At 49.7% G+C, this 15,932-nt stretch overlaps 8 protein-coding genes across 8 annotated transcripts; 4 read left to right on the forward strand and 4 right to left on the reverse strand.

Annotated features, from left to right (window-relative positions):
* Nucleotides 1-111: 111 nt before the first annotated feature.
* On the reverse strand, nt 112-910 carry FTJAE_329 (ADP-ribosylation factor; the record flags this gene model as incomplete). The annotated part of the gene is made up of 4 exons (XM_037349570.1): nt 112-204; nt 287-352; nt 447-691; nt 763-910. 4 exons carry the CDS (start codon nt 908-910, stop codon nt 112-114), a joined length of 552 nt encoding a protein of 183 aa, XP_037212676.1.
* Nucleotides 911-2,584: 1,674 nt separating this feature from the next.
* FTJAE_330 (EMP24 component of the COPII-coated vesicle) lies at nt 2,585-3,304 on the forward strand (the record flags this gene model as incomplete). The annotated part of the gene is made up of 3 exons (XM_037349582.1): nt 2,585-2,782; nt 2,835-3,042; nt 3,099-3,304. 3 exons carry the CDS (start codon nt 2,585-2,587, stop codon nt 3,302-3,304), a joined length of 612 nt encoding a protein of 203 aa, XP_037212677.1.
* Nucleotides 3,305-3,857: 553 nt separating this feature from the next.
* Nucleotides 3,858-6,818, reverse strand: FTJAE_331 (DUF3405 domain protein; the record flags this gene model as incomplete). The annotated part of the gene is made up of 1 exon (XM_037349593.1): nt 3,858-6,818. One exon carries the CDS (start codon nt 6,816-6,818, stop codon nt 3,858-3,860), a length of 2,961 nt encoding a protein of 986 aa, XP_037212678.1.
* A 1,407-nt stretch (nt 6,819-8,225) lies between these two features.
* On the forward strand, nt 8,226-9,256 carry FTJAE_332 (uncharacterized protein; the record flags this gene model as incomplete). The annotated part of the gene is made up of 3 exons (XM_037349604.1): nt 8,226-8,454; nt 8,512-9,084; nt 9,156-9,256. The coding sequence occupies 3 exons, from the start codon at nt 8,226-8,228 to the stop codon at nt 9,254-9,256; spliced, it is 903 nt and encodes a 300-aa protein (XP_037212679.1).
* A 156-nt stretch (nt 9,257-9,412) lies between these two features.
* FTJAE_333 (cold sensitive u2 snRNA supressor) lies at nt 9,413-10,624 on the reverse strand (the record flags this gene model as incomplete). The annotated part of the gene is made up of 2 exons (XM_037349615.1): nt 9,413-10,273; nt 10,355-10,624. 2 exons carry the CDS (start codon nt 10,622-10,624, stop codon nt 9,413-9,415), a joined length of 1,131 nt encoding a protein of 376 aa, XP_037212680.1.
* Nucleotides 10,625-11,226: 602 nt separating this feature from the next.
* FTJAE_334 (oocyte membrane protein) lies at nt 11,227-12,708 on the reverse strand (the record flags this gene model as incomplete). The annotated part of the gene is made up of 4 exons (XM_037349626.1): nt 11,227-11,782; nt 11,982-12,474; nt 12,527-12,596; nt 12,658-12,708. The coding sequence occupies 4 exons, from the start codon at nt 12,706-12,708 to the stop codon at nt 11,227-11,229; spliced, it is 1,170 nt and encodes a 389-aa protein (XP_037212681.1).
* A 402-nt stretch (nt 12,709-13,110) lies between these two features.
* Nucleotides 13,111-14,131, forward strand: FTJAE_335 (elongation factor 1-beta; the record flags this gene model as incomplete). The annotated part of the gene is made up of 4 exons (XM_037349637.1): nt 13,111-13,150; nt 13,221-13,260; nt 13,467-13,849; nt 13,902-14,131. The coding sequence occupies 4 exons, from the start codon at nt 13,111-13,113 to the stop codon at nt 14,129-14,131; spliced, it is 693 nt and encodes a 230-aa protein (XP_037212682.1).
* A 663-nt stretch (nt 14,132-14,794) lies between these two features.
* Nucleotides 14,795-15,551, forward strand: FTJAE_336 (DNA replication complex GINS PSF1; the record flags this gene model as incomplete). The annotated part of the gene is made up of 3 exons (XM_037349648.1): nt 14,795-14,821; nt 14,874-15,397; nt 15,458-15,551. The coding sequence occupies 3 exons, from the start codon at nt 14,795-14,797 to the stop codon at nt 15,549-15,551; spliced, it is 645 nt and encodes a 214-aa protein (XP_037212683.1).
* Between the last annotated feature and the right edge of the window lie 381 nt (nt 15,552-15,932).

Consider the following 15,932-nt stretch of genomic DNA (forward strand, 5'->3'; position numbering starts at 1 on the left):
CTTTGCAAATTACAACCGAAACCTCGAGTCGAGACAAAGAGCCATTTGAGAGTATATGGCAGAGCAGGAGAGAAAAAGCGAGTTTTTATGGAGAGACCTCTCGTCATCTTTCTACTGGTGACCCGCCTTTCGGAGGGTGTTGGCGAGCCACTCAAGACCCTCATAGAGACCGTCACCGGAGGTGGCACAGGTGGACTGGATGTACTATTGGTAAAAGAAAGCAAAAGGTTAGCATGTGAACAAAGAGACACCATCTAGGGCCTCATATTGATTGCCCGTTACTTACCCAGGCACGTTGTCGCAGGCTGTGGAGGCCAAGCTTGTCTGTGATCTCGGCGGCGTTCATGGCGTTCTAATAGTAAAGTAAGTAAGTATATGGTACCGCGGGCAAATGACAGATTGGGGGAAGGTTTGTGAGAAAGTCTCCAGGTGGGGTCGTGACGTACGGGAAGATCCTGCTTGTTGGCGAAGACAAGAAGGATAGCATCGCGAAGCTCGTCCTCGTTGAGCATGCGCTGGAGCTCCTCTCGTGCCTCAACAATACGATCGCGATCGTTGGAGTCAACGACGAAGATGATACCCTGAGTGTTCTGGAAGTAGTGTCTCCACAGAGGACGAATCTTGTCCTGACCACCGACATCCCACACAGTGAATTGAATGTTCTTGTACTCTACAGTCTCGACATTGAAGCCTAATAGGAAGCGAAGGGAATCCATATGTCAGCGGCATGAATGGTTTGTCAGGTTCGAGGACGTCTCATACCGATAGTGGGGATGGTGGTGACAATCTCACCAAGCTTAAGCTTGTAGAGGATGGTGGTTTTACCAGCGGCATCAAGACCAACCATCAGAATTCGCATCTCCTTCTTCCCCCACAGTCGGTCGAAGAGCTTTGAGAAAGCGAGACCCATGATTGCGGTTTACGGCTTCGAGGCCTGTGTGTCTAGGTGTAGAAAAAGAAGTCCTAAAGGCGAAGGCGCAAGGTCAGCGATGCTGTGGAAGGATGTTGAAAGAAGACGACGTGGCGAGGGGTAAAAGGGGGATGAGATAAAGAGGGAAGAGACAAAGGCCACAGACAGGCTGAGACAATATATGGGAGACGTCTAGCCAAGGGAGGAGCAGGAGGTTGGATGTTTTGGTGATGGTGGAGGCGGGATGGCTTTATGGAGTATCGCGAAAGGACACCTAAGGGAATGATCGAGGCAACGATCAAGAGCACATCCAACAACACAACTCCGTCATCACCATCATCGGGAGTCCTGGAGAGTCCTTCAAGCTTGTAAGCACCCCCGTTCCAGGCTGCCACTATCACCCGTTATGACCAGCTATGCTATGCTATACGTCGATAGTTGATTCAGAGCCGTCACGAGGCAGATCAACGGGGTAATAGCATGACGGCGAATTTGGTGATCAGGCGGCGACAACGTGAGACGGGAGTTTCTTGAAGAGACCATCGAGAGGAGGATCGGGAATATACAAGCAGCAAACAGCGGAATCTAGACAGACTCGAGCAAGAGACAGAAAGACGCTGAACTTACTGGATCGTGGGGCGGTCCTTGGAGTGGTGGTGCAGAAAAAACGACGAGCGGCGATGGATGGATGGATATGGATGGATTGGGGGTGGGCGCTGTCGTGTGGTTTGACTTGTCGGTGTGAGAAGACAATCACTCGGGGAGGGGTGAGAGACATTATCGCTCTCTTTTTGGGCTCCAGCTGCTAGGGTCTTTATTTTTTCTGGCCTCGGGCTGTTTGTTACTGGGGCCGGGCTGGTGAGCATGCCGTTAGAGGGGAAATTACTGGTTGATCGCTAGGAAATACTGGAGCCAAGGCCTATTTTTCGACGACATCTCAGAGACTCAGGGGACAGACAGGGAGGGTTGAGGGGCAAACGCAATTGCACCGCCACATGAGGTCGCCTTGATCTCGGGTACTCGTTTCTAAGCGATTCAGGTACTTTGATAAGAGAAGTTTGTGAATGGCGACACTTGTTGTGTCAGTTTAGTGTCAAGATATGCCATTCGCATATTTCTAATTGAGACTTCTGAGTGCTGTAGTGCTACCTGGGAATGCATGTCGTCTCCAAAATTGCTTCTCAACGCCAGATCACACGAATTCAACGCCGCGCAATCGGTCCCGCCATGATCCATCTCATCCCTTTTTGAAGTCGCAAGGACAGATAAACGACAAACCAAAGTACAGTAATCTCTAAGCCCTTGCTTGATCAAGCCACAGCAAAGCTCCACCCGCCCACTTCCCCCCTTTCGGCTTGGGGATATGGGATTGGCTTGTGAATTTTGGCAAGACGTCAAAGGTGCAAGCTGGCAGGAACTCAGGATACATATGAGCTCGGCAAAACCGTGGCTGTCCAGACAAGAGCCGCAACAGGAGCAGCCCGCAGCTCCTCCAATTAGCTGCGAAAAGGTGTCAATTCGTCGCGATCCAAACTCCATACTTGACTTAGTGGACACCGGTCCTTAGCTCTAACACGGGATTCAATGCTCACGGTCAGAGCACTCTAGCATCGCAAACACCCACGACACTCCTTTGAAGTTATAGCGATCGATCGGATCTACACATACCCGATAATGTACTTCGTCTCTGCGGCTAAGGCCCTCGTGGCCGCTGCGGTCTTCTCAGCCGTCACTGCTCACAACATCGTCCTGCCTGCTCATGGCCGTGAATGCTTCCACGAGTCCCTACACAAGGACGATACTATGACTGTCACTTTCCAGGTTGGCGATCGGGAATTCGGCAGCGCAGGCAACCTTGACATTGACTTCTGGGTACGTGACTTTGGGAGGCGGGCAAACAATCAGGATATTAACTTATAGCTAGATTACCAACCCTGCTGGTCAATACGAGACAAACGAGAAAAGTATCTCCAACGGCGATTATTCATTCACAGCTAAGCATGATGGCAAATACATATACTGCTTCGGAAACGAGAACTGGGGTGCCAACACCAAGGAAGTCTCCTTCAACGTCCACGGAATCGTCTACGTGAGCGAGCACGAAATGCCTGCCGACCCCCTTGACCGTGAAGGTAAATGAGCATTCTCTCGTCTGGGAATGACCAAGTTAGCTTACAACATTCTGCAGTTCGGAAGCTGTCCGATCTTCTTGCCCAGGTCAAGGACGAACAAGAATACATCGTGATGCGTGAGCGCACCCACCGAAACACCGCTGAGAGCACCAACAGCCGAGTCAAGTGGTGGAACATGTTCGTCATTGGTGTTGTCATTGGTGAATCTCTTTTCCAGGTCTGGTGGCTGCGACGTTTCTTCGAGGTCAAGCGGGTGGTTTAAAGGAGTAGACTTGGGTGCATGACGGCATGATAAAAGACCAACTCACTAAAATACTTGGAAATGTTGTTTGCTTGATGAACCGCAAGTGTGAAGAACGGATTGGCGCGGCATTCTATTGGGAGCATTTCGGGGAGGATAAAACAATCATACAAAAGAGCAATTCCAATTCTGGGCAAATATGATAATTTGGGGATTGTGTAATATAACATTTTACGTCGACAAGAGCCTATGTCGCTTGCATCTGGATCAAGGCAGGGCCACAGGAAGTCTACGTGGCTGCTTTCATGTTATTTTACAAATCATCTTCGATTTATGTACAGTCTTAAATTCCAAATTCATTATTAAATCCGCGTAAATCTATGACCAACTATCCTGGAAAACATGTCTTGTGTACTACAATGCCTTGTAGCTCAAATCAGAGTCATTCATCTCGTTGGCGTATTTCATCACTGACATGACACGATATGACCCCGTAAGAAACCCCCGTAAAAGCAAAACCAGCGCCTTGTTTTGACTGTCAAAGCCATTCCATGCAAAAAGATAATGAGATCATTCAGGCTCCGGGATCAGACTCGGGGGCTTTACCCGCCTCAACATCAGCCTCAGGGGCTTCAACAGGCAGCTCGACATCCTTGACGGGGTGAAGCAGCATAGGAGGCAGACACATTCTGCCCTCGCCACCACGCATGTTGCCGACTCCCTTGCCTTTTTTGCTCTTATCCTCTGTACCTTCAAACTCCTCGCCGCCGTCATTGTTCACTCGAAGACCTAGCCAGCGGCGATACATATTTGGTGCAAAACCCGAATTGTAGAACCAGGAAAGGCCGTGCATGTTGTGTTCGCGATCACCAAAGATGCTGGTTCGAGAGCCTCCACTTGCGCCATCACGGCCGTTGTTGTAAACCTGTGCCATGTACGCTGTGGGCCAGTTGCGATCAACATATACAGGATGGGGCACCGCGACGGCCTTGTAGCCATGCTGCAGAGCGACGGTGGCAGGCCACATCTCAGGGAAGGCGAATTGTTTCTTGAAAGCCGTCATTTTGTGCATAGTTGTCAACAGTCGCCGCGACATACGCGAAGTGGTGATGATGTTGGCCCGGCGGGGAGGGAGTCCCTCGGATCGGTTGTAGCCTGTGATGTCCTCCTTGAGACCCCAAGTCGTACCATCAGGGTTAAAGATCGGGTTAAGCGCGATGTAATCGGCCTCTTCTCCAACGCCCCATTTGTAGTGATCCTTCTCGTAAGAAGTGGGAGCAACAGGATCGTTGCCAGGCTCAAACCAGTCATCATCATCCTTAGGACGAAGGGGTCCCCATACAGTGCGGTGGCCTTTGGTGTCAGAGTCAGGGGACTTGCCCTCAAGACCAGGAACTCCCTTCCAGACATTGTCGGCGCCTACGACACCCATCTGACTCTGGACCCGAGCCATTTGTGAGAAGTCTTCCCAGCTGCCGTGAATACTGGGGAAATAGAAGCGAGAGTTGCGCTCCCAGAGACCCTTGCGAGGCTGTGATTTGGACCAGCTCTCAAGTTTAGTAAAGAGATCGTAATAGTGACCTGTGTAGCGCACATCCATTTCCCATTGCCAGAAGTAGTCGTATTCAGGATGCTTGTGGGCAAAGTACTGCATGGCCATGGACAGACCGCGGTACACGCCGTGAACTGGGAGATCGGGACCACGAGTGAAGTGGTCGTAGATTCCTTGATAAAGAGCGAGCATCTGTGTCTCGGACCACAGCGTGACCAAGCCTCTGAACTCTTCAGGAATGGCCTCCTCAATGCGCTCTTGGTAGATTCTTTCGTCCGCCCACACCGGATGAGCAGCTTCATTCTTGACCTGAACTAGGAGATGGATATCATAGCGGCCACCAGATGTCACAGCGAGCTCAGTGATGAGAGATCGAAGGTTGGCAATATCATCTTCGCGCCAGTTGTACTCGTCCCAGCACCGCACAACAACAGCAGTTCGTGAAATTCCGCTCTCGGCAGCCTTGGGTAACTCATTATTGGGATTCCCTGGCTTTTCCCCCTGGCTTTTCTCGTCATCCCCGCTATCCTTAGGCTCGGACTCATGGGGCTTTGCAGACTGCAACTTTTCTGCTCCTGATCCCTGAGACTTTGACTCACGTGTTTGAGACACAGTCGCCTCTGTAGGCTCAACCTTTGAGTATGCGGCCTGTGATGCCTTGGACTTGGATTGTTGAGTAGTTTTTGGTTTTGATGTCTCAACTTGGGGGGCAGTGGTTTCTTTGTCAGTCTTGGACTTATCCTCCTCAACACCGCGGCGCTCCAAAATTGAAGTAGGAAGTGGCTTAGGCTTAGGTTCGTGCGCAAAGAAACCATGAGGAGCCTGGATTTTGGAGGGGAGTTCCTTGAAACGAGCCTGGTTAGCCTTGAAGCAACGGCGCTGGACATCAGCCCAGTCAATCTGTCGATAGTCCACGCGAGGAGTCTTCTCCCAGACAGCATCCGACCCTTCCTTTTGTCCATGTTCACCCACGCTGAGACCACCATTTCTTGAGGAATAACCAAACCCGTAGGGGCCATAGCGGCCATAACGGTCGAAACATATGCTCTCGGGCAGGTTCAGGGTTTCGTAGGATCCGATGGCATGCTCAGGGAATCCTTGGGGGCGACCATTATAGTATCGGAGCTGGGGAACCCGTATTGTGCCGTCGGCATCTAGGAAACATTCTTTGCTTCCAGTCTCCTCGCTTCGGTTCGCATAATCGCTCCAGTCGTTGCTTTTAGGGAGCTTCTTCTTGTTGGCCTTGGAATCATCCTGGTGCTTGTCCTTCTTTCCTTCCACTACACCACCTTTTGTCTCGGTCTTAACTTCGTCCCTTGCTTCGTTCTTGGTAGGATTCGTGCCTTGAGCCTGGGCTTCAATCTCTTCGGTAGCAGCCCTGTCGGTCTCGTCGGTATCCTTGTCGCTCTTAATTTCGTTTTGCTTGCTCCAGGCGTTGCCTTCACTTAGCATCTCAGGCTCATCCTTCACATGAGGCCATTCCGGCTTTAGCTCTTCAACATTGACCAGGCTCTTGAGACCACCATAGTATCTTTCCAAGAAGGGGAACTTCTCCCAAGCAGGTGGTGGCGGCGGTGGGCGGTTATCAACCTTACCGTTGGCAACTTTCCAGTTCTCAACTTGGCTGGCTCGTACAAGACTCAAGACCATAACGATAATGAATGTGATCACAGTGCAAAATAAGTAGCGAGTGACTTTGTTGGGCATACGGTAGGGGTACACTTTGGCAATCCTTCGTCTAAGAGGGAGAGGTTTCTTCTGGTGACTGGGCAACATCAAAAGCCCACTGCTCGCAGACCCAGATGTATGCCTTGAAGAGCCAGCTGAAGAGCTCTCGGGGGAGTATGGCTCGTCTTCGTAGTCATCTTCATCTTCGGTTGAATAGTCGTCGTCAGAATATCGCTCCTTCGTTGGAGAGTTGACTTTCTGGTATAGTGGGAGCTGAGGCTCGCGCGGCCGCAGTGGATTTGGCAGCAATCCCATAATGGGACTATTATATATCTCTGAGAAGGAATGTTAGCGATTGAGGGAGGAATCTTAGGTTTCAGAACTAACCAGAGGGTACTGACCTTCTCGAACAGATGGAACAATTTCTCAGCACTTTGTGATACTCAATCGTCAAAATTATAGTGACTTGTTGATGCTTAAAATAGCAAGTTGCTTAAATCATATGTGTTCCTGAGTATTACAAAAATAAAAAATCGGCATATAAAGTATAGAGAGTTGGGGAAAAGTTGTTGTCTCGCTGCACCTTAGACCGCTCTTAGCTGTGATTGACCCATGATGGGAGCTCCGTCATTCGCTGGTCTGTTTTGTTACGGATCCGGCTGTTGCTGAGCAACGCTCAGCTTGGGCTTAGCTGCAACGTCAGCTCGAGATACGGCTTGTACCGCCAAGCATGGATGACAATCAAATAGCCGCTGACGAGCCAAAGACTTTTTGGATGCATGGATATGAGGCCTTCCATGGATTGAGTTTCCTGGGGTTGTTCGATAGAGGTTCATCCTGCATGTTTCCCAACGCTCGTGTGGTTGTGTTGATCAGTGCAAACTGGCTGTGCCTCAGCTTGCGTTCCGCATCAAGGATGAGGATTGAGATGAGCAAGGAAACGCCCGAGTTGCTCTCCTTCTTTCTCGTACAATGTCATTTAACTGCTTAAGAACCTGGTCGCCTGGCGTTTAGATAGCGCGAAGATATTATTCTTACCACCATCACGGCGCTTTGTCCAGGGTAGCTTTGGTAATGTCGTAGTCAGACACAGTCAAGTTTCACAGAACACTCAATCAAATAATCCTGTGCCGTCTTAGCCTTTCTCATTGAGACACAATGCGCCGCTCGCTAGTGACATAATGTTGTCCTATTCGTCGGAAATTCAAAAGCCATGGGAATGTGTAGCTTCAATTCAACGTCATGCCCCGCCGACGGCTGCACCGCATATCAATTCACTACTACTGTCTTAACCAAACAGATCGATCAAATCCAAGGCTTGCTTTGCAGCTGGCTATGGTGGCTGCCAACACGCCTGCCGGAACGTCGGGGTTGGGTTGGTTAGTTGCGACGCTGGCTGAGCATCATATGACGATCCCCTCTTGTCGCTTCTTTCACCGTCTCCGATTCTGGACTTGACCTTGCCCTGTACGACTCGGCTCTTGCCTCGATCAATTTACTTAAATACGCAGTGGTTCACTCTCCGATTTTATTAGGAAGAGGTTGATCGTTGTAAATCGTTCCATAAGTTGAAATACAGCTCTCATCAATATCACATCACACTTACACGGCTTTCCAACACCCCGCTCTCCAACTACATAGCGGCATTGTGGTCGCCAATTTGTCCCAAACAAGCCCTCTTCATATTCAAAGAAAGAGACTACTCTGCCCTCTTATCTCAAAATGTCGTCAACTGCAATCGCTTCAGCCGAGACCTTATCTTCTCCCCCTCCCGATCTTCAAGGCGAAGCTGAATTGGAACACCTCAAAATCTCCTATGCTCTTCGCCAGCAGCCCGTTTCCGTAACTCTTGATGGTAAAACCATCTTCTTATCGTCCCTTATCTTAGTCCTGCTTATTCACTTCCTTGATCCGTATCACGCCGAGTTGCTTATTGCTTCGTTCCCAATAGGTATAGTACCTATATATAGCCAGGTGTTCCTATGTTATATGACTGACTAACAAACAGTACTGCTCGTCAACAACGACTACCAGAATTTCCTCAACCTTGGCCCTGGTGGCACACCCTCCACTTTCAGCGGCTACCTGCGTATATCATGGTTCCGTCTTTGGGCTCTCAGCGACCCGTTTGCGGCCCCAGAGCCTGACCCTATGCGTCTCCCAACATCAGGTATTCTCCGACGCCAGCGTCTCCCATACCGCGCAGGTCCTCGACCCGTTGTTGCTGGCATAGCACCCCAAAGACAACTTGATCAGCATGGATCTCGAGCATGCTACAGAGCTCTCCGTTGGTCCATGGCCAAGTTGGCGAATAGAAGCCCGAAAAAGTTTGGCACCGAGAAGTCGTGCATAGAAAAGCATGGGTTGGCACTATTTGCCAGGCACCCAGTACAAACGAATTGCCAGGGCGAGATCTGCCATGTTCATGACTCAGATCACTCCATGCATATGTGTTTACACCCGGATGATATCAGGGAGGTGTTAGAAAAAGGCTGGGGTCAGAGGCATCCACTTGCCTGGAGAAGTCGGTTCCTCAAGAGCCCCGTCTCCCCAGACTTTGTCATGATCTATGCACCACGAGGTAAGACTTGCTTTTAGGCAATTGGCAAGAAGCTGCGACCGTAAACAATGGGCTGACAAGACTTTCATTAGACGACGAAGAACTGCAGGTCATCTGCAATATTATAGAAGCTGCTATATGGTACACTGTCGCCGAAGAACTCGAAATGGGGATCTGTCCAAAACCCATGTAAGCCTACATTGAGCTTGGCATATGGATGCGAAGGGGCAAATTGCTCATATCCTGAGAATGAATCATTGCCGTGGATGTGGCTTCTAGTATCAGAGTTAATGGGTATCTTACAACGCAATAAAATCTTCTTCCAATGTCAACATCGGACGTAGACCTTCTAATCCGAGTCTCCCTGGTACGTATCGTCCTTCGATTGCTTGAACTTCTCTTTTCCTGTCGCTAGGAACGCTTGCACTGTTCGACCATCGAAACTTCGTCCATGCATGAGGTTGATACAAGCACGAGCTGAGTCCGCATCTTTGAACTTGACTGAGACTATGCCTTCTGGTTCTTGGTCGAAAAGGACAACATTTGTCACTGTACCTAGCTTAGCACATTCTTCCCGGATGTCCTCCTTGATCTCCAGCAGGGCAGCAGGGTCCTCCTCAAGCTCTTCCAGCGTAAACATATGCCGAAGAATCACAAGCTTGTCCCACTTGGTCGCTGTCTCCGGCTGGCCCGGGTAGGGCATGTCGTCATCCCAGTCTGCCAGCTTCGCGTCGAGTTTCTGAGTCTTCTTGATGATCTTTTGCCTGTCGCGATCCTTGTTCTGTGGTTTGCGTTCAGCTGTAACATTCCCCCCTTCCCCACCTGCACCACCTTCCTGGTCGTATTTAACTTTCTTGTAACTCGAGTCTGCGGCCTGAACGCGTATCCGTCCTTCACGTGTGCCACTGGGAGTGATTCTGAAGTCTGTATCATCGAGAAGCATAATGGCCATCTCTACGCTCTGGGGTTTGAAGAAGACAATCAGGGCGTCGCCCTTGAAGTTGCCCTCTGAGTCGGTGTATAGTTTAATCCGTGGTGCTCCACTGTCAATTTCCTCTGCGATAACACCGCCCTTTCGAGAGAAAAGACCGTGGACTTCCTCAACCGTTGCATCAGCAGGTAAACCTGTGACATAGATGGCCGTATTTTGTTTAGGCTGTTGAGGTGCCTTTTGCTTCTTGTTTCGTGAAGGTTTACTGGATTCGGGAGTCTACTCAATAGTTAGCTTCAATAACCTTTCGGTAAACACGCAGGGAGACAGTTTCGACAGCGAAGCGATGTTTGGACGTACTTCGGAACCATGGTTCGATTCATTCTTGCGTTTTTTTGCTCCGCCATCTACAGTATCATGCGGTACAGATTCTTCCATGTCATTGAATGCGCCAGCCATTGGCGGTTCCAATGGATTCTCATCTGCAAGCACCCATCGCTTGGAATCGGCGTCAAACTCGTACTCGTTGCCGTCATCGTGGACTGCAATGAACTTCTGGTCAAGCTTGGAGAATGATATGCGATTATCGCTGTCGAATTCACGAGGGTCCGTAGGAAATGAGTCGTCCATCGTGATAATACCAGACCGTCCAAGCACGTTAGGGGGCTCTTGAATGAAGTACGTAGTGGCTAAAAAGAGCTTGAGGTGTAGGTTGGATTTCGGTTGTTGATGAGCTAGGTACTAAGCTTGAAATGCTACCCTGAAGAATGTGCAGTACGTCAGTATGCGTCTCTAAGGTACCTTAGGTACTTTAGTACCTCTAACCCAAGCAGTGCCGGAGCACCAAGGTGAATGGATACCTTACCTACTAAGTTAGGGCCAACGACGGGACCCCACCTTGAGTAAATACCCTTCCGTTCAGCCGTCCTACATAGACACGGCATCTTTGGTTCTAACCCAAAGACACATACATACCTGTATATCTCTGATATCGATAGCCTTATAATATGATTAGATTCATATTTCAACCCCTGTTACCATCATGAATCTATTTTACTTATGAAATCACGAACAGAGATTGGAACAACTGGTCTAAAAGTCGTTTGATGCTGGATGCTGCCTAACATGCATTAAACTTCGTCAAGATACCTCAAGTATTGCTTTTTTCTTCGTGCCATTAGAGAAACCAAGCACACATTCGAGAATGTACCTCGCGAGGATGCATCGCCATTTCATTTCTTCTCGTCCTCGACTGTCTTCTTAACGCCATCCACGAATGCCTCAATAGCTTGGCCACCACCCAAAGGCATGCCACTGCCTCTTAAGTATCCTCCATCTTGGACCTTTACACCAAGAGCATCCGCAATGCTTGGCAAACCACCATCCCGTATGGCCATTGTGAGACTTGCCAGGGCTTGGTTGAACTGGGGACTTCTCAGAACCTTCTTCAACAGCGTCCGCTTGTTGTCCAGGGATAATGAGGCCTTCGCATCCTCCACAGCCGAAGCTGATGGCTCCAATTTCCCATCAACAGAACCTGTTGAGCCACTTGCAAGGACTATGACAGTAGGAGGAAGAAGGCTGATCAATGTGTCTGTGAACTCTTCGGTAGCCGAGTCAACCATAGGTATTGTGATGGAAGTGGGAAGTAAGTGGTTGAGATGAGGGTATGCCTTTTCGGTGGTTTGTTGCTGCTGTCTACCCGAGAGCCCTGACGGGCCTCGAAGGCTGTCCAGAAAGCTCTTCACAGCGGCAGCAGCATCGGCATCAGGGGCAGATGAAGAGGCCCTGGAACAAGGTCAGCACAGTCACATTTTAGAGTTGATGCCACAGATCCAGCGCAGGACACTAGTTCCCAATTCCCCTCTCACAGTGAAGAAATCTAGTTTTACACAGTTGACCTGTTGTCCCAGATCTGTGATTACAAGCCAAGCCCATCGCTCGCTAGCATACCATCCAATTTAACCATGCAAAGGGAATCACCTACGCTCTAGCACCATCAGCTCCGCCCTCTCGTGAGCCCTCGCCCTCCTCTCGAACGTCTCCACCCGTGGCGTCAGGTCCTGCACCTCCGCTGCCGCTTCCTCGAGGTGCACGGTGGGTATCGGCGTCCTCCATGGTCTCATCCTCGTCGTCCGGTCGGTGATCGTTGTTACGGAGAGCTGACAATTCCTCAGCTACATCCACCTCCTCACCCTGTAGTAGTTGATGGACTATTTCGCCAATCTTGCGATCACGGGGGCTGTAGTAGGCAGGATCTCCGTCTTCGGCCTGAGGCTTTGACTGAAGCCAAAAGAGATATCGTTGGGACGAAGAAGTAAACTTGAGGACAAAGATACGACCGTTGGTCTTGGAGGTGGGCTCGGAAGACGATGTGTATTCGTGAGGAGTGAAGCTGCCATCGCCAGGGACCATGATCAGGTCAAGTTCAGGGTTGTCGAGGGGTTCGCTTCGCTTGCGCCAGCAAAAATGCACGAGATCTGTTCTGTCATCAGCCATGCAGCATTGACAAGGGCGAACTCGGAAACTCACCATCTTCAGAGTATAGGTAGATATAGCCCGGCTCAGGTTGCGGCTTCACTTTGTAAGGCTTAGAGGAGGCCTGGAGACAAGTGAAGTTAGTACATGCTCCTACTGATTTCTGAGCACTGGATCAGACGTACATCAACCTCGCACTGGCCCGCTTTGAAGGTGATAATTGGTGAGATTGGCATGTTCGGAAATTTTGGATGTGTGTCGGAAGAGTGAAAATTGTGGTGGTGTTGGGAAAAGGTTATACAACGACTTGCTTCACAAGGCGGCAGAAGCTCTTACGTCGTCCAGCTGTGATATGCATAGAATGGAGTTACCTAAGATAGGAAGCTTGGACCCACCTACACCTTAGGTAGCTCAATGACGCTGGTAGAGCGGCTAGCGGAGAGAATTAATCCGGTACTTTTTCCGCCCCTCACTTAGTCTTCCGTGGTGAGCCCCAGTCAAAGCAGATTAGGTGAAAAATCTCATAAACCCCACCTGGACATCGACCAGACAACCCGTTTTCCTTTCTCACATCTCTCCCAGCTCTACAAATACCCGACCTTTCTCTTCTTCCGACCTGACTTTTCTCATCCTTCAAAATGGGCTTCACCGATCTCGTTTCCGATGCTGGGCTTACCGGTATGTCCCTAGCCTCATAGTTTATTGCGCCTCTCTTTTCCGCACCATGGACACTGACACCTGAAATCAGTGCTCAACAGCTGGTTGAGCACCCGCTCTTACATTGTTGGGTATGTATTAAACCGTTCTAAACCTCACACAATTTTCTCCCTTTTCGAACTTCTATGATGAGATAAATTGGTCCGTGTTTCGGAGGCGGACTCAAGACCCGCCGTTTGACGAAACAACCAGCACTTAGTGCAACTCTGAGTAGTTTTCAAAACACCCGCTATTTTCTCGAAACTAGTTGAGAATATGTACTAATACATTCTCCCAGCCAATCTGCCTCTCAGGCTGATGTCGCTACCTTCAAGGCTCTCTCTAGCGCTCCCGTCGCTGAGAAGTACCCCCACGCCGCTCGATGGTACAAGCACATTGCTAGCTACGAGAGCCAGTTCGCCACCCTCCCCGGTGATGCTGCTGCTCCCTACACCACCTACGGCCCTGAGACCGCTGAGGTGACCATCAACCCCGCTCAGGCTCCTGAGAAGGCTGAGGGAGGTGATGACGACGATGTCGACTTGTTCGGCAGCGACGAGGAGGAGGATGAGGAGGCCGCCCGCGTCCGTGAGGAGCGCCTTGCTGAGTACAAGAAGAAGAAGGAGGCCAAGCCAAAGACCATCGCCAAGTCCGTCGTCACTCTTGACGTCAAGCCTTGGGGTATGTTTTCTCCCTTCGTCCTTTCAAGAATTCCCATGCTAACGATGCCTAGATGATGAGACTGATATGGTTGCCCTCGAGGCTGCCGTCCGTGCTATTGAGAAGGACGGCCTTGTCTGGGGTGCTTCCAAGCTCGTCCCCGTGGGCTTCGGTGTCAAGAAGCTCCAGATCAACATGGTTGTTGAGGACGAGAAGATTTCCGTTGCCGACCTTGAGGAGGAGATTCAGGAGCTTGAGGATTACGTCCAGTCCACTGACGTTGCTGCCATGCAGAAGCTATAAAAAGTCTGCGTAAACTACGTCAAAATTATGATGAGGCACGAAGGCGAGGACTTATGACCAATGGGATCTTATGACTTCGAATGAGCTACGTACAGGTGGAAAAGTCATGAATCCTACCCCATCGTACCGACCATAGATTATGAAAATGAAAACAAATATGACTGAGTATAATACTCGTTACCAGTAGCTTTGAGGATGTTTCATCCGGCAAGTTGCAGCCACTCGTATGTGATAAAGCATCCACGTTGACGAGAAAGAAAAAAGGCATACCCCACTATTATCAACCCCTCTGACTCAGGGGAACGTGAGGGGTCTAGGGGGTCTCGATGCAAATAGCAACCACCTGCACCAGCCTTGATGCCTACCTACCTACTGAATCGTATCGCTTTAAGCCATATTACAGCGGGGTAAAACTCGACTTGTCGCGCGTGTTCATGCAGTTCGCTAACGTTAGTCGCGGTCAACTGTCTCTAAGGTACGTTACTAACGCGACATAACAATTCTTCTGCTCAAAACAAAAGTGAAGATGTCATTGCCTGGAACATAGTTCGGCCTGGCAGACCTCAATCATCCTCGATCGCTTCCCTTACTTGATTAATGCGACAGACACGAGAACAGCTTACAGGATACTGTACAAGCTCATAGACCTGGACCAGCTGCATCATGTATGGAGATTTGGGCAACAAGCTGGTATTCCTTTTGTCAATATACCCCTGACAAAGATCTGACATATAGACGATAGGTCCAACATGCCAAAAGAACCCAAAATCTGACCCATCTGCCTCCTTACCAGACCGAAATTGTTCGAGCGGTGACACGAGAAGTGAGAGACCTGGACAAAGATGTTGCAGAACTTCTTGAGCCGTTTCAAGGCTCATTTGATCCAAGCGCCGACCAAGATATTGCTTGCACTCTGCTAGTAAACCACCTTTCGATGCGAAGGAACAAGCGTTGCTTGCTCGCGTACCACCGGACACGGACAGATAAGCTTGAAGAATTGGTATGGAATGGATCAGACGTGGTAGATCTGTCTGGGCAACAAGTACGGGATCCTGGGAGTGCTTCCGGCGCGGGCGGCAGTGATGCATCAAAGAGTAGTCTCAGCCCTCAAGAGGAGGAATATGTTAGACAGTACAGCGACCTGTTGGCAGCCTACAAGGGGCAATGGACAGACATCGACCTTACGGGGAGCCTAGAGCCGCCGCGAGACCTGTTCATTGACGTGCGAGTACTCAAGGATGCAGGTGAAATCCAAACAGAGTACGGGTGAGTTGCGCAATACCAACATCACTTGCGTCTCATGCGATGAACTGACCATGGAATCAGGGCTATAACATTGACCAAGAACAGTCAGTTTTATGTACGCCAAGGGGACGTTGAGAGACTCATCGCACAGGGATATTTGCATAAGCTTGGATAAGAGAAAGCGGGGTCAGAACAAGTGATAGGGAGCTTGATGGTCGCATATTGTTGTCTAGTATTATACCCTGCGTCATAAATATTGATAAGATCACATGCCAATTTATCGCATTCATTCATGTTCTTTTCTCGTAAACATCAATTCGTTACTCGTAACTTAAGGTAGTGCGCAAGCCACGGAGGGCATTGGCTTTCCAATACAATGGCCCAAGCTGTTCCATCACTTTTCAATGGACAATGTGAATGGATAATGTCTTCCGCAATGCTTGCCCCTCAAAGTTGTAGTGATGGTGGAACCTTAAGACATCATATGTTTGGTGAGGAGATACACATCCTCAGGAAAACCAAATGTGATGGTCGTAAGATCTACTTGATTTCAAGG

This window comes from Fusarium tjaetaba (assembly GCF_013396195.1).
Source record: "Fusarium tjaetaba strain NRRL 66243 chromosome Unknown NRRL66243_c0000010, whole genome shotgun sequence".
Lineage (NCBI taxonomy): Eukaryota > Fungi > Ascomycota > Sordariomycetes > Hypocreales > Nectriaceae > Fusarium > Fusarium tjaetaba.